Here is a 27,309-nt window from a genome sequence, read left to right as displayed (position 1 = left end):
TTTTATTGCCTGAGCCCTAACTCTTCGGGGGTAACCAAGGTTAAGCTCGCGTTTAGTGACTTAAGTTAACTCAGGTTCAGTTTGAGTTGTAGTACAATATAAACCCTGGTCAATAGTCCACAGTCAACCCCCAACGTGTGACGTGTCCATATCTCTTCACTGGTTGTTTGTTGTGTCCCAGATTTGTTGCTCCTGGACATGATCTTGTCGTGCTATTTCTGAGGCTAAGAACAGGACAAGATCATCTCAACTACCAGGTTTTTGAATCTCTCTTTTCACATTATCTTTTTCATTTAGTTTTTTTTTTATCACTTAACCAATAAAAGAAAAAAAAAAAGTTGTCATGCCCTAAATATATAAAAGTAGATAGAGTCTAACATGTTACATGTTAGGTTGTATTAAAATTCAAAATTGTTATACATTCGTGTAATTTTATGTGGTCTTAATTTTACCAGAGTATCGGATGGAATTCCTACTCATACGTACCAAGACCATTTAATTTTCTAACTAATTGATTACATGTTATGTTGTAATGAAATTTAAAATTGTTATAAATTTGTGATTTTATGTGGTCTTAATTTTATTAGAATATCGGATGGAATTTCCCATCATACGCACCACGACCGTTCAATTTTATATATAACTAATCGATTTTTACGTAAGAGATTAAGGCAAGAATTAGTGTGATTTTTGGATTAGAGAATGAACTTGATAAAAGGAGGCACCAAAAGCGACGTCTAATACATTAGGACAAATTAATATGACAAAAAGATGGGATATAAAGAAAAGCCAAATCATTCGGCTAATGACTTCGGTCGGTCTAATAAGGGATAGTTAGTTTTCTCAAATATGAAAATGCAAAAGGGTTTAGGGTTTCAATCATGTGACATGCACGTGACTTAAGTTTTTAATTGAGTTTATCTCTCTCTCTGAAATTACAATCAATTTTGCCTCCATCCAACTTGATAGAATTATAAACCCTAGCAAACATTCTAGAGAACCAAAACTGTTAAAAGACATATGTGCTGGAAATGGACGTGGAGGGATCAGACCTAACCAGTTGGAGGAGATGCAGACACCTGACAGCAACACAAATTTTGTCTAAAACTCTCATCAAAACCCTGAACATATCTTCTTCCTCACCAAACTTTTACGACTTGACCCCAACAATTTATTATGTTTAATTAATGTGGCCTCTCGTCAATGTGGTTGGGCATTTTTCTTAGTCTCCGCCATAACCACAAACACAACAAGTGCCTCCTGACCAACCCTACGCCCCATTCAAAGGGTCTCTAAATGGGTGTTGTCTTGTCACTTGGGGTTCATTGTCCTTCTCATATGGGCCTTTGATAAGGACTTTTGCCACAAAATTATTTAGAGTGATGTGAGGATTGAGGGAATTGTTTAGCACTTGGAACCAGTTCGTGAAGTTGAATTGTGATTATTAATTTCTTCTCTCTCAAGCAACAATGATGGAGATAGCATTGCTATTTTGAGTACTCAAAAGTCAAAATGCACCACTTCTTCTCGAGTGGAATGGGAAACAATTTTCACATTTCCTCCTTTTACACGTGTGATTGAACTAATAGTTAGACGGATACTTTTAACTTTGAAAATAAGGAACACTTAGAATTTCTAAAAATGTACATTTGATTAGGTATTGTGAAATACTTTTGACATTACTTTTCATGTGACTCGATATTGAAGTCGATATAAGTGAGTTTTTTACCTGGTTAATTATTAGTAAGCACATTTCAAATAAAAACAATATTATGATAACTCTAAAAGAATATTAACAATTGCAAAGGATCATAAAATGCACTTGGTTAATACAAACGTTAAGAATTATAATTATTAATTAAATGAGAATAATATCCTATTTTTATAGACCACAACTACCCATTATCTTTTTTAATTCTAAAATAAAATTTTCGCATATCAAAATAAAGAAAAGAAGTTAAATGTTAATTTTGATTTTACCGTTGATTGAATCGGCATCGAGTAAAAGAGGGAACACCGACAGCTGACAAAGCAGAGTCACAACTCAAGCAATAGAAGCAGTCGCTACCATCCACCGGATCTACTAACGTAATGTTTTCATTTTCAACGACATTTGTAAACGAGCGGGTGCACTTCCTCCACATGGCTGCATCGAACTTTAGATAGTTTCCCGATGGGCCCCACGTCCTGTTGTAAATCTCGTCAGTGAGATAGATGGGGATGGGATAATGGAAACATGACGCGTCTAGGTGACTGGGTCCCACGTCCGAATCTGTGTCGTTTCTTCTGTTGGCCCTACAACAGTAAAATTGTGAAAAACTCAGCCCGCGTACGTAACTCTAAATTAAAAAAACAAAAAGAAAGCTGAATGCAGTTTTGGAGGGTAGAGAAAAGAAAAACTTGGTTCCAACGGGGGATGGTACTATTTTGTTATGCTTTTTTAGTTAATACGGTAATTAGCATCTTGTAAATCACTATCTGATATTTGAATGAGTCAAAATTGACATATGCTACCAATTAACTATTCGCTTACTATGACATTTTTCTTCACTTTATTTAAAGAAATTCTAAATTTCAAGCGCGTTATAGATGTGACTATAGCATATTGTGAAATATAGCTTACGGATCATAATTCAGTGTTGTCAGACTTGTCATTTCCATTAAACACGAGTCTTATTGGAGTAGGTTGGGTCATGGTAACCTTCATTTTCTCTCAATTTTAATGATAAATGCAATTTCCTATAGGTAGACCGTAGACGAGACAGATTGGTGTGAACTAGTCAAGTTGATAATACAAAGTGTTTATTATATCTCGATGGCTTTGAGGTAGCAAGTTTAGGGTTTTTAATCAAGCTCTTAGCGTGGGTGAGGAGCCACAATAATTGCATTAAAAACGCATTAAGGGGTTTGCAAAGCAAAACAAATCAAAGCAATAAATTTTCTGGTCCCCAAGTTGCTGAGAGCAAAATAGTCGTCGTCAAAACATGCAATGTCATTTGCATGAACATATATATACTGTACACATTAACATCAACGACATTGAATGCTTACACATGGCGACCACATAACATACGCCGCGGCTGCTCTCTCTCTCTCTCTCTCACACATGCCGCTCTGCCAGCCATGGCCGCTGCTCTCGCTTCCACACTCAATTAAACCTTAATTAATTAGTCAACTTAGCCGCTAAGTTTTATTTATTTTTATTAATATTTATGACTGACAAAGATCAATACAATCAAGTCATTGACTCTGTAAATTAAAATGGTTGATTTATGATCCCGAGTTTACAATATTTGTTGCTTGCTTTCAGTTTCGCACTTGTTCTTCGGACTAATGTTTATTTTATGAAACAATCTTATGACCAAAACAGAAGTTGTCACACGTGAGGTTGGGGACAATTTTATCAAATTTGACTGCCTGCCGGCCATAATTTGTGAGCGAGCATAAAAGTTTACCATATGCGCCTTATGAAATTGTAACCATTTGGCTCCACCTTAACTCAGTTATGAGAAAATATGTTAAGTGATGATATGTCATGTGCGAGACTTTATTTTTTTCGCTTACCTTGAATAAAGTAACATCGCTTTCACACCCATGTGCGACCCACTCACCGACAACTAAAGTTCATAACCGGCTTGTAAACCTCATGAGTTTTATAACTTGACAGGCTCAGTTCAACGATCAACATCCATCTATTTTCTCATGTGTGCACACAACAATTCATTACAAGTTTTTTCAATGGAAAAAAAGAAGAAAAAGATATGGGCCTAAAGAAGATTAATGACGATTCAGTTGGGCCATCTCCAATAAAGGGCTTTATCATTGACAATGGCTAGAAAAGGTGTAGCCCAATCTCAAAACAACACTGCTAACGAGTCATTCTATAGTGAGGACATTATCTTAGGCCCTTAGATGAGGTCATACCTATTAACCGTTGGATCAAACAAACTAATTTGATCCAATAGCTAACTAATTTAATCCAACGGTTAAGAAATAGGACTTCGTCCAAGGGCCTTAGATAAGGCATTTACTATAGAATTCTAACAACATGAACACCACTGAACCCAAGTGTCGAGTTTTCAAGTTTGATAGACATTTCAATGACAGGGGGGCATTGTAACATCTGAATCCCAAATCTTCCATTTTTCAACTGGCACGACACCAAAAAAATAAGGCCAGTTGGTGATTTGAAATTCCAGTTTGGGTTTTATTTTAGGCCTTGGGCACCAGCTAAATACTTGGGCTTGAAAAATATCCTTTACGAAAGAAAAGCAAAATTAAGGGGGCTTAACTTCACCATAACTTGATACTTTAATTATCAATACAACAAAGTACTACAATTAGTTAAAGAAATTACCCACCACCACTCCGAGCACAATTTAAATTTTCACCCTAGGCTTTTCAAAACTCACAGTGGAAAAGAGCCTTCACTTGCAGAGGTCTCAAGTTCGAACCTCCATAGCATCTTAATTGATAATAATAATTCGCCGTAAGATGTAGAAAACTCAGGATCGAGGCCGAGTGGGATGCTAGCCCATCTCTATAAAGAAACCAATATACGAAAAATCTTTTAACATTGAGAAATTTTTTTTGGCTTTGGACAATTAGGGATTTTTTTGGGGGTGTGGAATAATGCCTCTCTTATTGTATATTTTGCTAAATTATGGAAGTTATATGGCTGTGGTTTTGCATTAGTAAATATTTACTTCTGCTACATTAATTTTCATATTTGTGTACATTGGTTTCACCCATCATTTTCTATTGTAGTGTCCACAACCACAATGCAAATGCAATACAAAGTACAAGTTGCAGGACGTAATTATGAAGCTTCACCCTTCATTTCATGGAAAAATGTTGAAGATTGAGACTAGAGCTGCATCTTCCCTTTTAATCTTAAATAATAGTTCAACACAACACCTATGATATATAATCCTAATATGTACAACACCTATGATATATAATCCTAATATGTACAACACCTATGATATATAATCATTGTGAGCTACCTCGTAGTGGTCCAATAAATAATATACATAAATTTGAACATACCATAGAGATTAAATTAAGAACATCTCCAATGGTATGTTTACTAATCCATAATCAGATTAAGAGGGAATTGAATTGAGGAGAGTTAGAATCCGGATTCTTATTGAATTTGTTTACTAAATCATATAGAATTTGGGTTGGGTTAAAGTAGATGGAAAATTTGGAATTTAAAAAATTGTGTGAGGATATAATGGGTAAAAAAGATGAATTCATAATGGATTAATTTTCTAGGAATTAGAATACCACTCCAATTCCTCCAAAATCATGAGTTGGATTCCTAATTTTTTGTGGGTCCCACAAGCATTTTAATTCCTCCATATGAATAAACTCATGAGTATACATAAGAGGAAGGAATTCAACTCCTTATTTGATTCCAATTACGGATTAGTAAACATGCCACAACAGTAGTAGCAAATTAAACTCTTAAAATTAAAGTTTATTGATCTATATGGCAATTTGAAAAAGTTTGTTTGCTACCTTAATAATAAGGGACAGGCTTGACCACACCTTTACCTTTTTTTTTTTTACCATGACTAGAAAGTCTAAAATTACCCCAAAAATGAATAAAATAAAATGTTACACATCACATGTAACAATCAAAGTAAGGTTCTGCCTTATTTTTTTTCCCCAGTGCAAATCAACAATACATTTGAACTTAAGCTATAAGCTCATCCAATCAGCATTGGGCCTATCCTATAAGCTTGGTGCCAGTCCAACTCAACAGTGACCAGTTTGGACTTTGTGCAGAGGATTTTTGGTTCAGCCTTTGGGTCGCCATAGTCAAATTTGGGGCCAACCCCATATTTGCACATAAAATCATGTCCCCCAAATGTGGCCCTATTTTCTGCGAAACATAGTCATCATTGAAAACTGAAAAACCAGTAGCATTGTTTTGCAATTAGGTTTAACTACCCAACATTATTTAAACCAAACTCATTAGGTTGCCCAGACTTTTCGTTCTCATGTCTCACACAAATTGATTATTGTTTCTTTTTGATGGGTTTTTATTTATTTTTCTAATGTCATTGCAATGTCCTATCAAACCTTCCCAATGAAGCGTTACTTAAAACATGCATCTGAGATGATATCATATCATATGATTAGCAGTCCAGTCAGCTTGAAAAAAATGAAAGTAATTATCTGAAATGATTGATGGTAATCCTGTTTGGTTTATGCGCATAATCAATACTATCAATGTTGGTAATAAAGTTGATCTTTTTCTTTCATTTGGTTTGCGTTTGGTCAGATTGAGACGTCTTGCCAAAGTCCTTGACATACAACCTTAGCTACATTAATCACGATTTCTACCCCCAAAACCCAGTTCAAAGGATATAATTTTGGGTAAATTTTTACGTGAAACTCAATATCTCGTCACATTATATTACTAGTTCATCTAAATCATAATGTGCAGTGAGCAACGAGTTTATAGTTTAAAGTTTGGTATTAACAGATATACATGTGTTATAATATAAGTGAATTGATAAGTCAAATTTCTCGTATCTTTCACATTATCAATGATGTCCTTAAGTCCGACCCAAGTTGGGTCACTTCAACTTTCAAGTTCAACTTTAACCTGCCAACCCTAACTGTGTAGCAATGACTTTGGCCAGTAACTAATGATAATAATACTTAATTACTAAAGTAATGTCCTCCTAACTTTGATTTCAATGCCATCTTAATGAGTTTGTTTCGTCAGATGTGGCATGTGAAACTCTTAACCATAATTGAAAGACGACCTTCTCTTTCTTTGTATATATATAATGACTTTTCACTGGCTTTGTTCCATCAACATCTTCATCCGAATCATTTCTCTTTTTATATTAAAAATAAAATAAAATAAAAAGAGCCCTTCTTCTTCTTTTGATCATGAGGGGTTCATTAGCCTTTAAGCAACGGTGTTGCAGAGAACATAAAGCATTATTTATTAGCGCATTCTTAGCACCACACCACACAGGCAAAATTGGCAAAGCATGCCACCTTTAAAAACTTAGTTAATCAGTTAAGGAAAAACATTACGCAATTGCCCAACTGAGCAAATCAGAATCAGATCCATGCACCAATAAAAATATATATATGGATTGTGAATCTTCCAACCTCTTACTATTTCAAACATAATTAATTTCAAAGATTAATCAAATGAGATACTCTTTCTTCCTGACGGATCACAGTTTGACACTGACGGATCACAATTTATCAAAAACACAAAACCAAAAACTTATGTCACACTGCTATTAGCAGGAATGTATGAGCTTCTTATTTCTTTCTTTTTTTGGAATAAAAAACATAGGAGCTCCTACTTATATGGTAAGAATGGAATAAATAATATGTATGAATATTAGGAAATTGACCCATGACCATATGTCATACTTCATTTCACGAGCTTGCCCTTTCAGAACAAGTGGGAAAAATGTGATAGGGTTTAAGGGATAGTAGGTTCAAATCCATCATATGCCAAACAGAGCCCTAGCTAGTAGGCCCATTTGCGTTATTGTGTCAGTATCCAAACAGAACCATGTGCCTTTTCTTAAATAATTGTAAGGAAGTCTTGAAGATTTGACATATTTTGTTCTCAACTTCTCATCAAATTGTTGATGAGGGATGATTGATGACCCTCTTCCGAACTTGAAATGTGCACAAAATTGATGACCTAAAAGCACCACCAACTGATAATATTTGTATACAAAACTGATTGATGCAACAACAAACTGTCATCATTTGATTATGCTTTCCTGCTTCTTCAAGCAAAACTTCCGGGTCATTTTGGTTGGTTCAGTAGGGCAATAAAAGGGCAAAACCCGAAAACCCAAAAATAATAGCGAAAGAAAGAAACCATAAGAAATCTTAAATTCCAGTACCCATTTCAGAATTTTGCTACTACAAATGAACTGCAAAAAGAATTCCCTTGCAAAGGAAGATAAAAGGAAAATGAATGCTGAAGGAGACAACACAGACTCAACTTCTAAAAACCTTAAAGAACTACTAGCCATCATCATCACTACATCTAAAAGTCTACCATTAAACTTGCATCTCTCTACCCCTCCCCCCCCCTCTCTTTTTCAGGTCTCTCCTCTACTAGCTAAATATATGGTCATCTAATTTGCTCCTATTTTCTCCCCCCATTCCATCCCTGTACAAAAAACCAATGAACAAAGAAATGAAATGACACTAAGACAAATAACATAACAAAGGAAGAGAGAAGGAAACTGTGTATCCAACTAGGAATATTATCCTCTACATCCTCCCTCGCATCACATGTAATCCATGGAGATGCTGCTGTTAGTATTTGGAATGAGTTCGGGAGTTTCGTTCATAGCTGTTGCAGTCTCTCCAAAAACAACCAACTCGCCACCCTTGGTTCTCATCTCAAGAACCTTCTTATGGGAATTGGAGTGCAAGGATGGAACAAAAGTAGGACTGGCAGCGGGCCGGTACTCAGGAAAGAGCCGGCCTGACTTGTAGCGGACGCCACAGGCATTGCATAGGGTTTTCGGTCCCATTGGGCCTGCCCTCCACTGGGGTGTCTTAGTAATCTCACAATGCAAGCATTTTCTCACTGCTGCCTGCGTAGGACCGGAATTTTGATTCCCCTCCAAAGGAGCCAGGGGAAGCGACACCTTGAGCTTCTTCTTCTTCTTCTGCTCCCCAGAAGCTTGTTTTGGTATCTTGATCACAGGACGAGACTCCGCAAAATTCTCAGAATCAGAAGGGACCTTTGGGGCAAGGAATGGCTGAGCCTGGGGGCCCTCTGCCTCGGTAACAGAGGAAGCGGGGGAAATGAGTTGAATTGCGGAGCGAGGGTTGAAGGTGGCCGGGCGTGGACGCTTGCTGCGAGCACGTCCACGCTTACCGGGAGCCGCGATCGGTCCAGGACTTTGCGGCACATTCTTGTCACCGGAGCAAGAGCTACTGCTATCAAGCACAGAAATTGGGCTGGAGGTCTGGAACTGGTGGTGGGATGTGTCCTTGTTGATGAAGGAGTCTGGTTTGTTGATGGTGAGGCTTCCACCAGAGAAGGAATCCTCAACAAAGTTCGAAAGCCATTCCAATTGAACTATGTCTTCAATCTGTCACAACAAAGAAATGAAATTCAGGCCAATTAAGTTCCCAGTTCAAGAAGAAGATGAAAAGAAAAAAAAAAAACCAGACAGAAAAGCATGTACAGGAAGAATATTGACCACAATACCCGCTCTTTGGAATTTGAGTGTACTCATCACATGACATGTCACATGTCACGCCTATTTCAATTTTTCACCGCGCAATTATGAAATGAAACTATTCTCACTGTAAACCCCCCACCGACACACTACGACGTCGTTACGTGGTCAAATGACTAAAATACCCTAAAAACTTTTTAAACCACATCCAATCATTCACGAACAACACTATCCTCTCAACACCACCCACCCACCACATGCGGCACCAGAGGACCATGCCCACCTTTACGCGGGCTTGCCAGCCTGGCACGTCGATTCTACGAAAATCATGTAAATTACAAATAAAAAATAAAAACTGTCCTAATTTCAACTTATGACGTCATCGTCACATTCATTTCACGCAAATCCCGTGAAACCGACACTGCTAAATGCCACGGAAGCAACCGAGAGAGACAGCGAGAGGGAGGGAGTGTGACTCACCGGAACGGAGAGCTCGGCGGAGAGGTCAGAGGCGGAGTTGCCGGCTGAGAAAACGGCATCGTTGGGAGCCGGGAGCGAGCCGGACTGGTTGGGCCAGAGGGAGTTGTTAAACGCAGCGTTGCAGTCAGAGGCGGGGCCCAGTCCGGACTCGACGTCGTCGTTCGGGAAGTCGAGGAGGTCGTCGATGGTGTCAAAGAAGCTCCCGCAGTCTATCTCGTCGATGAAGTTCGGTCCGATCATTGTCTCTGAAAAATTGTCCTGAGATACAAAAAAAATAAGAACGAAAAGCCAAAAATCAGCGACAAAATCACTCTGTAGAATTTGAATTTGAAGTCGTATTTTTTATAGGCAATGTGGCGCAGAAAGCGCGTGGCGCATTTTAGCAGCGATACGCAATTAAACGCAAAGGTTCTTCCGGTTCCACTTTACTTATTTCACACTGATGACTTAAATTTCTGGAAGAAAAAAATAACGAAAAATTCAAAAGAGGCGAAAATCAAGGTGAATTTGGAGCCTTCAGTAAAGTGACACCAACACATGGCGTACCAACTCAAAACTCCGAATTTTTCTTTTTGTTGTTTTTCTTTTCTTGAAAACCAAGATAAGGAATTTTTGGCTGAAAGAAGGAAATAAAATGAGAGAGAAATTTGAACAAGAGGAAGCAGAGGCAGAGAGCAAAAACCAGTTCAAAATGCGTTCAATTTCTGAACTGAATGCGAACGAAAGAAGAATAAAATTCTTTTTCTTTTTTTTTTAAACTCGAAAATTAGTGAAAGGAGGAGAAAATATTAAGGAGTGTTTTCCGTCATTTTCTGAGAAACCAAACAGCGAATTCAAGAGGGGTGTGAAAATAGGGGAAATGGAGCGCATCCATTGCCGACGCTACTGAAACTTTGAAAGTTGTAGAGAGAGAGAGAGAGAGAGAGAGAGAGAGAGAGAGTGCAGAAATGCAGAGCCAAACCTGTTGAGTTTTGGTTTTGAACTCAAATTCACTCCCGCCTAAACAAAAACTGAGAGGAAACGAAACCAAAGCAGCGGAGACCAAAATCCAAACGAAGCCCTAAACTACCAAAACCCTATTCCTGGTTGAATATAAGGAACGGAGAAAGAAGAGAGAGAGAGAGAGAATGGGTTTTGAATGAAGAAGTGAACTGCATTTTGAAAGGAGAGAGAGAGAGAAGGAAAGGGCTAAAAAGGAAGAAGAAAGAGAGTGATGTTGTGTAAAATGGTAGGTGAGCCTCCTCCTTCATTGCTAGCTGTCTTTTACTATCGTCATCTTCAAGCCTCCCCACGGGCCCCACACCTCCCTCTCCTCTCCCCTCCCACCGCTCTCTCACACCTTTTCTTGCCTTTTCCATTTTTAAAATTTTCACCGCGAAAATGCAAGAAAATTAAATAAAAAAACAGAGCAAAACAAAGCAAATCAACAGCCCAAAAAATACAAAAATAAAAAATAAAAATGGAGGTGGGGTTTTGGTCTTACTTTTTCGCTTTCAGCTTCTCGGGCTCTCTGCTTATCTCTTGCTTGCTCTCTGTTTCTCTGAGCGACTGAGACAAGAGATTACTTATAGAAGCCTCTCTGCGCCTTTTGTCAGCCTTTAACCGCCGTTTCTTTTTACCTTCTACAGCACTTATTTTTTACCCACCCCCTCTTCCACAAAGTGTTTCTTTAACGGAATTCCAGCCCTCCGTTTTCTCTCAAAACAGCGACCTTCTTGTCCCTTTCTTACACGCCTAAAGCGCGTTACGCCGTTATCCATCCCTCCCCGTTACGCGTCAACGTTTGAAAATTACTGCCCGCCCAACATGGCAACGTATTTAAAATTTAAAAAAATTAGTCGGTCTTTTTTGGCAGTATATCCATCACAACACATGCTTGCCTTTTTCTTTTTTTCTTTGTGTGTGTTTTTTTTTCCATTTCTTGATGGGTGTGGTTTTGGTTTTCCTTCTGTCATAAATGGTTTGTTATTACTTATTACCAGTTGTTTTGGTTTTTATTTCCAACCAAAGTTAACCAGGAACCTTCTCCGAGGTGAGAGGTTTTGATAAACTACTAGTGATTCAATGGGAACATTATTTATTAAATTTTTGTATGTGGACAAATTCCTGGATTTTCTTTTCCATATTTTTACCTAGGTCAAGATGCTATTTTCTCATGCTTGGTAAACTAATTAAAATTGCCAGATTTGTTAACCTTGTCTCACTAACAATTATGAGGATGTGATTTGGTTGTCATTAATTGCTATGGGTGTAATTACATATGTCCCGATTTAGTAACAAGTTTCGATAAGGGTGTACAAGTACGATAAGGTTAGAGTAGATGTGCTGCGATAGAGCGATTGAGTTTACTAATCGTTCAAGTTGATTTAGGTAATGAAGATATTGTTGCATAAGTTGGTATGAAGCTCACTTTAAGGAGTTAAAAAGATAGTACTAACATTCACAGAACGAATTGAAAAAAGTTAGATAATAACACATTTCAACCATTGAATCTTAATGGGTTTACATGAATTACTACAATAGATGAACTCTAATTTATTATTGAAGTTGCTTAAAATTATTCACATTAAACATTTCAAGCACCTCACATATATGTTCACCTTGTGTCAAAATCTACTCTTTTCTTCCCATTAAATTGTTTGTTATTGTCAGATTATGAGTGAATGGGATTGACATCATTCAAATTTCATCATATGATTCATATCCACCATATCCTTAACTATTACCCGAAACTAGAAAAATGCTGCATTTTAATGCATCACTGTTTAAGACCCAAATTGATGCAATTCCTGCATGTAAGTGACACCGTACCCAAAAGACTATACGTACAACTACAAGGCAATAAAAAATTTGGTGCAAATCAGTAATTTAGGGTAACTTTTGTGAGAGACTTCCCCCTTTTGGTAGAACAAAGAGTGAATGATTAGTTTTAGTGCTTTTAATTTTTGACACATAGCTTTGGTGTAGGTCCACGCGGGTTGAAATATTTGGGGCCACTTTCACCAATCATGGTGGTAATGGTACGAATTACTTGTCCGCTACCACAGAATTTGTATGCTACAAACATTTAACGACTGATGTTAACATTGTTTCAAATATTTGATGATTGATATTAACATTTGATGATTGAATTACGTTTCGTATCGTATATCGATAAATTAACACTGAAAATCCCAAAATGGTGAGATAATGGTAAATGCCTAAGTGGCATTACAACATGGACTTTATGCAAAGTGGGTAATCACCAGCTGTCATTTCTAACATAGCGGATGGGGTAGGCTATTAATCGTATTACTTTAGAATGATACCCTCAAATCTCCACCACCTAATGCCATTCGAGCTTTCTGGTCAAAATCAAAGAACAAAAAAATAAACCTATAGTGCGCCTCAAGTGTGCTCGAATTAGGAAAGTGTACCAGCAAATCAATGTATTAATGTGGAGATTAATTAAAATAATAATTTTATATAAAAAAAAAAGGGAGAGAAAGGTTAATAAAAGTGACTTCGCAGCCGAAGCATGTCTCATTTGGGCCTCATGGCAATGATGGGCTTTCTTCTGCTTTCTCTTTTTTTCTTTTTTTTCTTTTTAAAAAAAAAAAAAAACTAACTTGAGCTCTACTCTTTGCATCAATCCCTTCTAAAATACTCTGCCAAAATTTTAAAATAAAAATAAAAATAAATAAAAAAGAAGAAGAAAGAGGACCCTTTTATTCTTTTATGATTAACTTGGGTTACACTCTTTGTATCACTTCCTTCTAAAAGACTTTTCTATATTCAGAAAAAAGTGAATTTAGTTAAAAACCCATATGGATTTTGAGCCAGTCAAGGTTTAGGCTTCTTCCACCATATTGAAGACAAGTGGGATAATTGACAACAAAATATTAGGTTCATTTGCATATAAAATTGATGTCATAATTAATTAATCAACCAATTAAAAGACTTGGTACAAATTAACCCATCTAGAGTCATGTTTTTAGAGTATACCAAATCTTCCTCATATCTTTGAAAGGTTTTGGGGTGGGTTTCTTAATTAAAAAAATGCACCCACACGACCTTTCTTAATTAGTGTTAAATCAATGCAAGGACGTCCCAAGGACAATTATTTAGTAGGGTGATCACCCTCAACCAAGAAAGAAACTGATTGATACATTATTTCTTCCCTTCAAAGATAAGGAAACTAGGGATTTTTATGGTACGTAGTACCATTCTTTACACAAATATATAAGTATATATAAATATATATATATATATGTATCTTATTCAAATGTTCGTATATTATTATTAGGCTTAATTATGTACATGCCTGTCTTTCAACTTATCTCGATTACCACTGTGGTGGAAAGCGTCTCAAAGTACCCCCAACGTGCAAAAAATGTCTCACGTTACCCTTTCCGTCTTTTTGAAGTTCAATTCTGAGCATTCTTATTCATCTCCCAAAATTCGAGCAATGACTCCTCCCATTTATTATCATCGCACTTTTTTTTGGGCCATCGCCTCCTCCGCCACCCGCGGCGACATGGATATCAAAAGAACCAACACGTTGTCCTCTACCACCTCACATCTCAGCCGCTGCCAACCGTCGTTTGGATCACCGAAAAAAGCAAGAAATTGGCCGGTTTTTACCCAAAATCTCCATTGCTCGTTCGGGCGATTCCGAGCACCATTTTCTTCGATCCATGTATGATTTTTCAACCTCTCGAGTTGTTCTTGCTGCTAGTTGTGTTGGTTAGGAGAAATTTCTTAGTTTTGGAGGGTAAATAAGCGATGAACAGTAACAAAGGGGAGGGGCTACTGTTCTGGAATTTTGGGGAGATGAATAACATTCAGAAGTTTAAAAAGCGACGGAAGGGGTAACGTGAGACGATTTTTGCGTTGGGGGTACTGAGACGTTTTCCACCAGTGTAATCGAGATAAGTTGGAAAGCAGGGCATGTACATAATTAAGCCTTATTATTATGTAGATGTCATTGTAAATAGGGAGAAAAGTAGAGAGAGGTAATAGAAAATGCATATCGACCACATGATAATAACGTTCGGATGTCCTCATAGGAGAATTTATGTACATACATATATGATATATCTAAACATAGTCATACATGATACATGCGTGTGTGCAAAATACTAAAACTAAAAGCAACTTTTAAAATGATGGTATAAATAATAGAAGCACCGACGAAATGCTGCATTATGCATTTTGTAGCCATTTAATCCCTAGCACGACGTCGTTGGGTCGACCAATTAGTGGAAGTAACATCTCTATCTCACCGTGTCGAAATTACTGATCTAGATAACGTCAAATTAAATTGCACCATGAATGTATCATCATCTGTCGCTGTATTATCATAAAATAAAAGCAAATCAAACTCCATTAGTTGCTCTCTCTGCGATCGACAATGTGTCGGTAAGAAAAATGCTGAGGGAAAGTGCTCATCTGCCGCTGTGCACATGGCATTGCACCCCCAATATGCTACTACTAGATAGGGCGACTAGGTCACCATGCATAATGCAAATTTTTAAATGCCACGAATAGCTTAATGCATATCATAATAAACTCAAGTCATTGTAGCTTTGATTAGCAACAAATCCCCCAATAAAAGGGCGCTTAATTTTGATTCTTATACATCTTCAGTTTCATTAATTTTTCAATTAATAAACCTTACAAATTACTTCAAATGCAACGAATCCGACTATAATAGACACAAAATGAGACTCCGTATTATTTGGTAAGCATCTCGAATATTCTTTATTAGGGTCGAACCGATTCGTGGGGCACATAACATAATTTCTTTTAATTATGTCATGAATGGGTTTAATTAAAAAATAATTAATTCACTGTGTAGTTGATCATTCACTGTCTCTAACAAGGGCAAGTAGTACTCAGACAGAAGTATAACATTTTTCTTCCAGAAGGTGCATATTACGCGCCAACAAAACACGGTTTTTTATGCTCGATGTTAGTTGTCATGTATCCATGGAGTTGATTAGGAGAAAAGACCGCGTAACCTTCCAATTTTCCAAAGACAAATTTACCCGTCCCTTCTCCATCTTCGCATTGCTGATACACGGGCATTCACGTAAATCGACATCACCCGCTAACGTGGCGGTACCCGGCGCGACAGGCGGGGGGAAGTCATAATGTCAAAAATGTCATATGCAACGTGCGTGCGAGCATGTAAAAGACCCCATGTTAGAGCGGGGCCCGCCTTCACGATCCACCGTCAACGCGCAGATGACGTGGCCTCCGTGGATTGACTGCATAAGGTGGAGCCCACACAGCGAATCAACCGCTCACTGCCAGCTTGGCGATAGCAAGTGCTAAAGGGAAAGAGAGCACGAGAGGTGGGGTAGGGTCACGTGACTCTGTCTCGGGATTCGTCTTTCCTTGCTTACACTCACTGCTTTGGTCTACTTGGACTTATCATTGCGTGCCACGTTTCACGGTCTAACTTTTCTCAGACGAAAGCTTCCTCGTCCCGTTGGATTTCTTTCTTTACTTACACCTTCCAGTCGTGACGGAGAGATATTTTTGATGGGCGGTGGGGCCACGAGCACCAAGCTTTGTGGGGCCCTGCATCACAGCCGTACAATATATAGTTGGCGACTAAATGTGATGAGGGACTTTTGTGGGCCATAGCATGCTTGTGTGGGAGTGTTTTTAGTCCATAAATCAGTGCATAATATTGGAGAATTATTCTATTCACTTCAAATACCGTCGGTTCTAAACAATGTTCTCTGCACACCCACCCCCTGGCCCCTTTTTTTTTCTTTTCTTTTTTTCAGATTACCCAACTTGGGCATTGTTTGATTTGTTATTCAAGAAGTTCAATAAAGAAATGGTGTTTGTTTGAATGGCAACAAGTCTCTAACCATGTGCAATATGTTTCCACATTCTTCATGAAAATTATTGCATATACCAACTAGTATGTGATACATATGGTTCATAGAATGCATCATTATTTGTCAAAACTACGAAGTAGATAAATCACTTAGTATCCGTGGGTCGACAAATTATAAACTCAATTCAATTTCAACAGTTGTACATATGAGACGGTCAAATAGAAAATAGTTGGTTTCTCAAAAGATATCATTGTATCTCATTATTTATGTACGATCTTATTTTCTTTAAGAATAAGAGAAATTGAATGAGATTAATGACTAACGATGTGCGCTACGATCCAATTGTTAAATAATATGCATCTTTGGTAATACTTCTTGTTATTCACTCTATACCTTAGAACATGCATGTTTGAGTTGTACTCATCTTGAAGGAGCAAGATTTAAGATATATATGATAAGAACATTTCCCTCTTTAATTAAAAAGAGCTTATTAATCGGAAACATGAATTAGGTCAATTGATTCGGACAATATTCTCATCTTATTGCTCCCGAATTCTGTCATCCATCCTACGGCCCAAAACGAAAACGAAAACTAAAAAGTAGATGTCCATTTTCGTTGGCTGTAAGTCACGTGAGGAACAAATGGGTTCATGGTCCCCCACTCCCCACTAATGAATGCATTTATTACTAACAACCCCCACGGTATTACCCTACACCGCACCACACACAACCACTCACCCCAAAAAAACACACTCAGACTCAATTACTGGTACTTTGCTTACGACGATCCCAATAAGTGCCACCTCATCTAGTGTAAGACGTACAACAGTAAGCAGCGGAAAAGAAAGCACATTGTACCATCCGGATACGTTTCCTAAACAAAACAAAAGAAATTCGAAAGGGGGAAAAAGAAGAAAAAGAAAAATGTAAAATGACCGGGAATGAATATGGCGTGTCGGTGCCGACAGTAGCGGAGAGATGGGGTAACCGGGAGTTGGAGGTGGCAAGTGTCTGACAAAATGGGCTGTTTACCGCCTACGGAAGGGTACTGGGCCAGAAAACCTATGCACGGGGATCCTAAACGTGTCGGTGCGTTTATTTTTGACTCTCGTGACAACTCCGTATCTTTAACGGTTTTCAGTTGTTTTTTTTATGGTACCAAATTTTACATTGACAATTTCATCCCCGTATCTTTTTTTATAATCTTATTTAGTTAGTAAAAATAAATGAGATAATAACGTCATGTTATTGTGGGGAAAACTTGATAAACAAATTGGATGAGTGTCGGAGTATTATTAGTAATATGTTCCTTGATATGTCAAGGGTCATTTAGTCTGATAATAAGTATGGATATATATATATATATAGAGTTGAAGCGATCATGATAATAAAAACGTCGATAACTGCTTTAAAGTACAATAAAATCTCACATAATTATATGTTATTGGTTAAACGCATACATACAAATAGTAAAATACATAGTCAAAATGGCCTCCTAGTCTTTGTGTAAATTTAAATGCATTGATGAACCAAGACAAAGAAACCTTAAACTACGAAGAATGGAGTGGTGTTGGTGTTGGTGTTGGGGCTTCTTCTCATCACTTGACATAATAAGTAACATGGATGATCATCAACATTTGAATAAGAAAACCACATTTTTGTCAGATTATATGGCAGAGTCGTCGCAAACTTATGCCCGTTTTTGTCACATTATATATAAACAAAATACACGTTATCAGATTATTATTTCCCCAACTTTAATTTAATAAAATAACACCTCAATAATTCAGCTAACGCGATCCATCGATCGATCTTGGAACATGCTGTCATGCAACACCTTATATAAATTCATATATTCATATTCATATGTGGCAGCTGCAATTTTGCAAATTCCGAACCAGAATAAAGTTTTGACCCAAAGAAAAAAAAAAGAATAATTATAATTATAATCAGCCACATGTGGAGGTGGTGGTCGTGCTCCAGTGGCTTATATGGCTACTAAATATTCTGATATTCACATCAGAATTAGAATAAATTATATATATTAGAAATTGATATTGTGATGGAGTGATAGTGACAGAAAAACTTGTATGAACAAGGGACATCGCTGTTTTACTATTCCTGACCAATTTGTTATAAGAAAAAGTTATCATAAATGGCCTACTGTGATTGATCGAGAGTAGCAAAACAGTGCTATCTCCATTTAATGTAAATGTTTCTCATGATGGTGATGTGGAAAATTATTTATTTAAAAGCATATTGCACTATTGGACTATTGCAGCGAGCGTTATAAGCGCCGGGAACAGGTACGTGAAAGCGATGCTAACATGCGATGTGAGAGGCAAAGCCAAAATTAAATTAATACGTAATTAATTAATTAATTAAGAAAAAACACCCACAAATGTTTTTTAAAGAATAAAAAGCCAAATACTTCAGCCTTTGACTGTGGCCACGTGCCACGTGGGTGCCTCAATCAGATGACACAACGTGGGGACAACGTTTCCAAATTTTTTCTTTCTTTTCATTTCATCAATTTATCAAATGCAAGGGTACTTCGGTCATTTTTCCAATTATTTTCAGTGTTAAAAATGGAGAGTGGCAAGCCACTCCTGGATCTTTAAAGGCACTGTGTCTACTTTGTCGAGTGTTCATGGGTGAGGAAGCAGTGTAGCTATCGCTCCATCAGATTTGTTAAAAGCATGGTTCCCCACAAATTAATGGCAATTCTTCAATTATTTTTTATTTATTTAATTTTATTCGTATTAATATTTCATTGCCATGTAATTAGGGTTTGTGTGTGTGACAAAGACATAAAAAATTTGCACAAACGTATTTGTTTGGCTTTCTTTCTCTCTTTGTGTGGGCTGTGGAGACTGAGAAAAACCTGTCGGCAGAACTTGTCGATATACCATATGTATTTCTAGGGTTTTGCTTAACTCAACCTCAGTTTGAGCTTTGGTGAGATTGTATTGTTTGTATGATTGATTCAAAGATTTATTTTGGACATTACAAACTTCAATTTGGTGTGAAGTGACAGGTCCTTGCAATCATGCCATCTTGTTCCCGGTACAATTTTATCCTAATAATCCGACTGGTGTGAATAATCGAGTCGAATAATATGATACTAATTTAGACTTATTTATTTATCGGGTCGTGTTGGAATTGACAAGTAATTATGTTAATTCAATGACAAGCAACAAAATAGACAAAAGAAGAGTTAGTACTTTGTGGGATTACGGATATGTGTTACGCAATAATCAGCTGTAGCTTGATAATTTCATGTTGGATTCAAGTTGTATTAGGTAGTAATTCTCATCCCTAATCTATCATTTTAGGAAAGCCGAGCCCCATTTTGCAAGCTGTTCCAGTTAGGTAAGGCTATGACAGTGAGATGCTCATACGACAAGAAGAACAAAAACATAGGTAGGTCCATAATAAAGCCCAATTTTAAGATGTTTTAGCAGAATTAGGAGTAACTAATTCTTAATTTAGTGTTACTTGAAAAAAGAAAGTGACGAACCGGTCACATTAAACACAATGAGCTATGCATGCAAACAAATTATATGCATGCAGGGTGTCGTAATATAATGAATGATCAACAGTTTGCATGAGCAAAATGCAATACTTTGTGGCTACATTGATAGAGAGTGGTGTGAAGGACGACGATGATGGTTTTGACAAGAAGAGTATTAAAAACAGATAATTTAGAGGCAATGTAGACTTCTGATGGCAGCATTTACATGTTCAATTTTGAAACATGACAGCTAAAGTTTCTAATTTGAATTTTGTTTATAAAGCTATTTTTTTAATTTTGGGCTGGGCTGGGCTCAGTTTGAGTTCCACTTCATAATGATCTTCAACACATGTATGATGTATGTATCATAAAACAATTTTTTTTTTCTTATTTCTTTTTGGTCTGATTTATGTTATGCTATTATGTATAATTCTACAAATAATCCAATCACAGGGAAAAAAAAATATATCATTGATTGGATTGGAAAATGACCATAAACAGTCAGATTTTTCAAGAACATGGTGCATCTCTCTTTACATCAATTTTGTTCCTCGCTGGGAGTTGATATTTTTTGGGCATCTGCCTGATGATACTTGAGATTTTCTGGGTGAAAATCATGGTTTTACCAGGACTGATTTGGATGCATCCAAATGGTTGATTCTACATGTTCCAAGAAGGACTTCTGGAAGTTCCTCTTCTGTGTTGGCCTGCAAAAGATTTTCTAATGTTAGCATATATCTTCTAATTACATGTCATCTTTTCAGCTTGAAATTTTTTTACATGTAGTTTGTGGCATGATTGGTTGTTTACCTGTATCAAAAATGCCATTTCAATGACCAAATTGTTGAGGTAACCAAGAACAAGATTCACCACCCCCCTTGCCACGGTTGAAGACCCGACGTCGATCCCAAGCTGATATCAGAAAATTCATAGGTTAGATATAATACCATGATTAGGCCTTAAACCAAAACTGCCAAACATGATTAGCATTTGTAACTCTCACTTCATAACATGATAAAGGATTTGGTAACTTACCTCAAGATAGTTCTTCCCACGAAAATAATGTACTTCAAGTGCTTGACCTACCAAGCATGCTTTCTTCCCAACACTCTGCTTAACTATCCACGATCCCTAAGAAAACAGCCCCGGCAATGTAATCGATAAAAATATGAAAGACGTATGTATTATACGATTATCTGTTTCTTGAGCTAATTTGGTACTGACCTTAGAAATGTATGGTATTAGCTTAAATCTCGAATTCCTATAGGAATCATCTCCATTGACAAAGTTATATAGTAAAGGATTTTCCTCCAAAGGAGTTTTCAGCATGTAGTAGAATGCCAAAGTGTACAAGGTTGTTCCGGGGACCTGATCAAGCGTATTGTATACTCAGTAATCTGCTTCTTGATGATGATAATAATGATATTACTTTATGATATACCCCATATCAAACTTACTTGAATGTTTACAATGAAGAAAAATTCTGATCCACCTCGTTCTGCATATTTCTGCATGCATCCATCCAATAGATTGTATAATTAAAATTTCTTTTTTGAAACATATATATATGTAGGTACGTGGAATCAGATTGTCCAATAGTTCATTTATAACAACATAAAAAGTACAAGAAGAAATGAGAGTTCAAACCTGAACAATACCACCATAACGGCTGCCTAGATCATCTTCTCGCTTGTCAGATCTGAGCCAATCTACACCAACCAGTTGCATCAAGGTGTTTTTTGCCTTGATCTGGTACAAATATTATGACTCAGTTCATAAATTAGAGAAAGCAAACACCAAATTCACTTTCAAAACAGAAAAATGGTGAGATGCTCAATACATCATTTAACAAGACCATCATAAAACTCTTTAATACTATTTAAGCCATGTAAAGGAGGAGCATTAGTAAACCCATCTACAAGAGTAAAGCAGGTTTGCAGTCAAAACATGCTATATGAAATTTGGTTGGTGTTTTATAATTGAATTATTACAGTTCCTATGCAAGTCAAGTTTACTACTCATAATCTAGAACTTTCAAGGAATCGTCTTGTATTTTAGATTCTTTGGTTTCTCCTCAATATTAGGAGGAGCTGAAAAACAAACGATTACCTTCTGACGATCTTGTAAGTAACTTGGCCCACGTATCAAAAACGAAGAAGGATCGGCTGATCCCCAGCTGCAAGGTAAAGCACAACTTGGGTCCTTTTGAAGAGTTGCCCCGTAGGAGCATGATATGTTTTCTTCCCTAGACACCTCTTGTAAGTCCATATAACCCTTTTTCTGAACTGTAGTGTGAGGAAATTTTAGGCCAATCTTAGTCAAAATAAAACTGATGGAAACACCTAAATATATCCATCCAGAGCAACTCATGCTTATGAAATAAACTGACCTCTAAGTTCATGCAATTTTTTCACGAGAACTGCGGCTGATGATAGTTTGGGATGTTGTATATTCTGCAAAGTGTTGAGACCATAGTCAACAAATAATAATTCATTTTTAAATATAAAACACAGATAACAAAGTTAAAAATCATTTCCTTGGACAAACTGGCGCACAATGTGCACCCAAACATTGAGTCTGAACATTTGGTTAAACTATTTCTGTCATCTAAGGGATCAGTCTAGTGATTAGTAAAGTACCGTGGAGTGCTGTTCCATGCTCAAGTCTGCAGACCACTCATTCTCAAATTGGTCATATTCTGTTGGTTCAGGAACATCAAAGAACTCGTCTGCAGCGTCATGCAGCCCCTTTAAACTTGCACGACCTTCTGGTTTTTCAACCTCATCTTCCACGAGAAGACCCTCCTCTATCTTTCTGACTTCTCCGGGGTGCTGAACTTCAGTCTTAATATTGTTCTTTCCACTTTGAGATAACCTGACATCTCCTGTGAAGTCTCCAGATGAGAATTCAGAGGAACAATTTCCAGTTTTGGCTCCAAACAGCTCTCGTAATGCTGCAAATTACAAAAACATTGAAGGTTGTATGAACAAGAATTTAAAAATAATAAGGATAAAAAATTGCAATCCTAAGCTAGTAATGGAAAGATACCAGCAACTCTCTCAAGCATACGGATGGTAATGGATCTTGCAGATGATGGACGCAGATATAATTTCCAGAATTTCCAGTCAATAGCAAGCATGTGTCTCACAAGAGATTGTTTCCCTTGGTTCACAGGAGTTATTACATATCCTCCACCTGCATGTTTGCAGAAATAATATTCATATAGAACTTACTTAGGATGAAAAGTAAACCCAAATCCCACCCATCTCCCTAAGCACATTTGAGCTGCAGATGAAGGGAAGAAGAGAGGAACAAAAATGTATGCTGCGCAGACACATTTTTTTGGCAGTGGAAAATAGTTAATGAGCAGGAAAATAGATAATTCACTGCTAAATAGATATCAAGCCATAAATGTAAGTCAATCAGTAATATCCAGCTCAAAGCGTACATTACTTTTAAGGCAAGCACGGACATAGCCTCTTTTGGTGGACATTTCTTGTGAGACACAGAATGGTATAGAATTACTGTGACAAAATCAGATAAAGAAAGTTAGGGTCAGCTAATAATGGCTCCATAGCTTTAGCTATGATTTAAATTCTCTGCTGAATTTATACCATATGTGCCATCATCCTCTCTTCTCCAATAGCGACGCACCAGTAGATCTCTTCGTTGCATCCCCCTGGAAACCATGACGTCTCAAAAAACAGTACATTTATTTTTAATTTATTTTTAAAAAAATGAGGTTCCAAATCTAACCAAGGTAGCCAATCACTGTATAACTTCTGGTGAACAATATCTGTGTGACCATCAAGGTGCTCAACCACGCTACCCCGGTAGAAACAGAAGTCCCATCTGCAAGACACTTGGTAATTCAACCTCTGGAATGAGAACAATCCATTATTAGGAAAAAAATATAATATTTTTCTTTTCAAAGTAAGCAATTGCATCGAGGATTCAGCACTGATAGTGAATCTTGTAGTGTATAAAGCACAAGGAGAAATTTTTTTTTTCCAAGTGAAAATGGCAGTGCAAAAACATGTTCTTGCACAAAAGCATTTGTCTTTTGCATACCGTCCCCTACCATTCCTATATCCACACCCAAATACTCTTACCATTACTTGAACCAATACAATGAGGCCATGGCTACTATAGCTTCTAATAGCATCAAAGGCTCCATTTTCTAAAAAGGTTGACATAACATGTTAGTGATCTTACTCTGATCTTGAGGGACCAAGCGATAAAAGAGTCCGGAAAATGGCCTCCGAAGTTCCATCAACCAATCCTATGGCCATTATAGCCGGATGGTCGTCCCAATGCTGAGATTAAAAATGTCATTCAGCTAAGAAAAGAAGAGAACAAAGTACAACAATCAAGAGTCCATGTATCAAAAGAGAACTTCACCCTTCCACGGGAATCCCAATCTTTTGCTTCTTTAAAAAGCCGTAATCCTGCATAATAAATGATTCTTTTGATATATAGGCATTCAGTCTCTTGAAATGCGGATAAGAAACTTAAAATGTCTTACCATTCTGACAACCAAAAATTTTCCACGGTGAGGGAGCAATAACATCAGATGTCATTGATTCTGTGTGCGTCAATGAGCCTAAAGTCCAATCAACAGAGATTTTACGTTCTGCCCTCCTGGAACCACCCCGTCTGCCGAAACATAAAAATTATAAATAAAACAAGGGCAACTGTAGATTTGGAAAATGATATGTAGTTTCAACCTAACTAAAAAAAATAAGTTCAACATCAATTTTAGCTTCAAATCTAAAGGAAGAGCATGTTAATTGTACTCACTACTACATGCAACATCAATTTTATCAGATGATCAAGATTATTTTTTTTCTTCAGTAAAGCATTTAGGGTGTCCTACAAAATATGTGACACATACAAATGCACAGTAATTGTATCAGTCTATAACAGAATATAGTTCACGTTTGCAGATGGGAATAAGAATAAGAGCATCAGATGTGGCAACAAAATAAAACAACAGCATTTATGCTTCTATTGTCCTATATGCAGGTTTTAATTGTAGCTTTTAAAATCAAGATCTTAAATCCTGAAAAAATATATACCAACACAGGCATGCACAATAGTTACACAATGAAAATATACAAGTATATAAATTATTAACTAGGAGACTGGATGTGTACAAGGTGCAACTGATACATACATAAAAGATGGCCATCTGCTCTTGGAACAAGCCACAAAACCATTTGCTGTATCCGGGCACTCCTGAAAACATATAAAACATAAGGTACATATCATAAACGAAAACTGCTATACTCATAGGTTGTGATTTAGCAGCCTGAAACCTTTAATGCAGCATCCTTCAATGAACGCATCCATTTTGCTGCTTCTTCTGGACTACTTGCTCCCAACTATAAAAAGTTTAATTTCAATTATGTATCAATATATTGCAAAATCTACGTAATGATGTATAACTTGAAATGCACCCCACCTTGAGCTGATCATTGTGATTGGAAGTATTGTAGAGCGTGAAAATAAAGAACCCCTGTATGTTGGAAAAATCGTTACAAGCATACATACTAAAAAAATGTATTTCTCGCATGCCAACAAAATTGCTCCAAAATTTCTGAAAAACATAGGGTTTCCAAGGTCCATACCTTTCTATGAATGCTTGCCTTGCCATTGTCTGTGACCCGAATGCAGCTGTCTATTACTGCACTTCTAACTGGTTCCTGACAAAGCAGAAGTTTTCACTGAGCATTTCTTACTGATTTGTGCACTATCATCAACCACAAAATCCATACTGAAAATTCAAGAAATTATGAAAAGCAACTGGACGTAGTTGATAGCACAAGTAAATGGGAGGTTAAGATGCCATCCAGAAATTAATATGCATCAATCCAGTATAGCAAGCATAGTTTTATACCAACCATAAAAGCAAATATGAAATAAATCCATTAGTCCAATTAAAATTGAACAAAAACAAAGCTTGCAGAACACAACACACGTTTACATACATGGTTTCATATGAAAAAAATCAAATCAAAGCATATATGGTATCTGCATAAACAAAAAACCAAAAAAAATCAAAGCCGAAACCCAATTCCAGATTCTGCAACATTTTCACAAAAGCATAGGAATCCTAAGAAACAAGCCGGGAATGTAATGCATACGATGAGAGAGAGAGAGAGAGAGAGAGAGAGAGAGAGAGAGAGAGAGAGAGAGAGAGAACTGAGATGAAAGATGAATGCAAAGTACCTCCGAGTCCGAAGAAGGTTTGGCTTTGAAGCTCCTCAGGCAATTATCCTTAAGAATAAAGTACCTTTTGCGTGAGTATTGCAACCCAAGCCGATTGGACCCAATGATGTAAAGCCAACCCTCCATTGTACCATCATTCTGTGAGATACCCATTTGAGAAAAGATCACAAGACACCAACTTTCTGATTTCCCAAGCACTATTTCGGAGAGTCTTTAGTTTATCAACGACGGTTGTTTTAGTTTTGTTTTGCTTATTCAAAATTGTTGTTATGCTAGATGAACCAAAAAAAGATGCCAATTTGTTAAAATTGTGGATTGGGGCAGGAAAGATGATCCTCTGATCCCACCTAAGGGAATCAGAGAATCAATTACAGAAATTTCAGGGCTGGAATATCAGAGCAATGCTCTTCTCTTTTTTCTTTCTCCCTTTCTTTCTTTCTGTATTTCTTTCTCTGTTTTCTGTTCCCGGTTTTGAAAGAACTGATTTTGGCGTATATATACGATTCAGAGTTTGGTTGTGCAATTCCAATTTTACCCCTTCATCTTATTTGTTGTAATTTAAATAGTTTTATATTCATTCTCTTGCCTTTAATTTTATTTTCTTTCTTTCTAAGTGGTATGATTTCTGAACGCATAAATACATGGTGCTGCATTTTGCAGTTTTCATAAATATAAAATGTATATTAATCTTTCCAAAGAGGCTAACTACTCCTCTAATTGTTATTTTTGTTGGTAAATTCGTTTGATTAAATAAAATTGTCAATATCTTGAATGCAATCAATAGCATCTTGTACAGTCATTGTCATCATAATTATCATACAGTTGAGTGGTGTTCTCCATTTATGAAAATTTGGTAGGCTGGTTGGCAGTGTAATTGTCGCATAATAATGGTTTTTTTTTCTTTCTTCATAACTCATTAATATTTGAGATGTATCATTTTCCGCTCAAACATTTAAATCAAATTTAATATTAATTCTTCAATTAAAACTACGATATCTCAACAAATTCATGTAAGAACTCATTTTCAAGTAAGTTTCGTTAGCATTTC

At 36.8% G+C, this 27,309-nt stretch overlaps 2 protein-coding genes across 2 annotated transcripts; both read right to left on the bottom strand.

The window, feature by feature from the left end:
* Positions 1-7,885: 7,885 nt before the first annotated feature.
* Positions 7,886-11,196, bottom strand: BME3 (Plant-specific GATA-type zinc finger transcription factor family protein). The gene is made up of 3 exons (XM_008235094.3): positions 10,642-11,196; positions 9,681-9,938; positions 7,886-9,110 (listed from the first exon to the last, which is right to left on the bottom strand). The coding sequence occupies exons 2-3, from the start codon at positions 9,918-9,920 to the stop codon at positions 8,295-8,297; spliced, it is 1,056 nt and encodes a 351-aa protein (XP_008233316.2). The 5' UTR covers positions 9,921-9,938; positions 10,642-11,196; the 3' UTR covers positions 7,886-8,294.
* A 9,287-nt stretch (positions 11,197-20,483) lies between these two features.
* Positions 20,484-26,729, bottom strand: LOC103332362 (protein ENHANCED DISEASE RESISTANCE 2-like). Its single transcript, XM_008235093.3, is given in 22 exon segments — positions 20,484-20,737; positions 20,841-20,942; positions 21,066-21,161; positions 21,255-21,398; positions 21,488-21,538; positions 21,678-21,779; positions 22,140-22,315; positions 22,420-22,483; positions 22,670-22,983; positions 23,079-23,225; positions 23,484-23,513; positions 23,516-23,554; positions 23,645-23,709; positions 23,787-23,882; positions 24,246-24,346; positions 24,432-24,478; positions 24,556-24,686; positions 25,207-25,268; positions 25,349-25,414; positions 25,495-25,548; positions 25,661-25,735; positions 26,262-26,729. Coding segments are annotated over 22 exon segments (2,208 nt in total). The 5' UTR covers positions 26,415-26,729; the 3' UTR covers positions 20,484-20,644.
* Positions 26,730-27,309: the final 580 nt, after the last annotated feature.

Source organism: Prunus mume, linkage group LG5, assembly GCF_029339155.1.
Source record: "Prunus mume cultivar Tortuosa linkage group LG5, ASM2933915v1, whole genome shotgun sequence".
NCBI classification, from domain to species: domain Eukaryota; kingdom Viridiplantae; phylum Streptophyta; class Magnoliopsida; order Rosales; family Rosaceae; genus Prunus; species Prunus mume.
The sequence above is the reverse complement of the archived record's forward strand: the minus strand, read 5'-3'. Positions and strand labels throughout refer to the sequence as shown.

Bases quoted from the DNA above. Each gene is read 5' to 3' on its own strand.
- BME3 (XM_008235094.3), bottom strand. From the start codon at position 9,920: ATGATCGGACCGAACTTCATCGACGAGATAGACTGCGGGAGCTTCTTT. The intron at 9,111-9,680 runs GTGAGTCACACT...TTGTTGTGACAG, and splicing joins CCGCCGAGCTCTCCGTTCCG to ATTGAAGACATAGTTCAATT.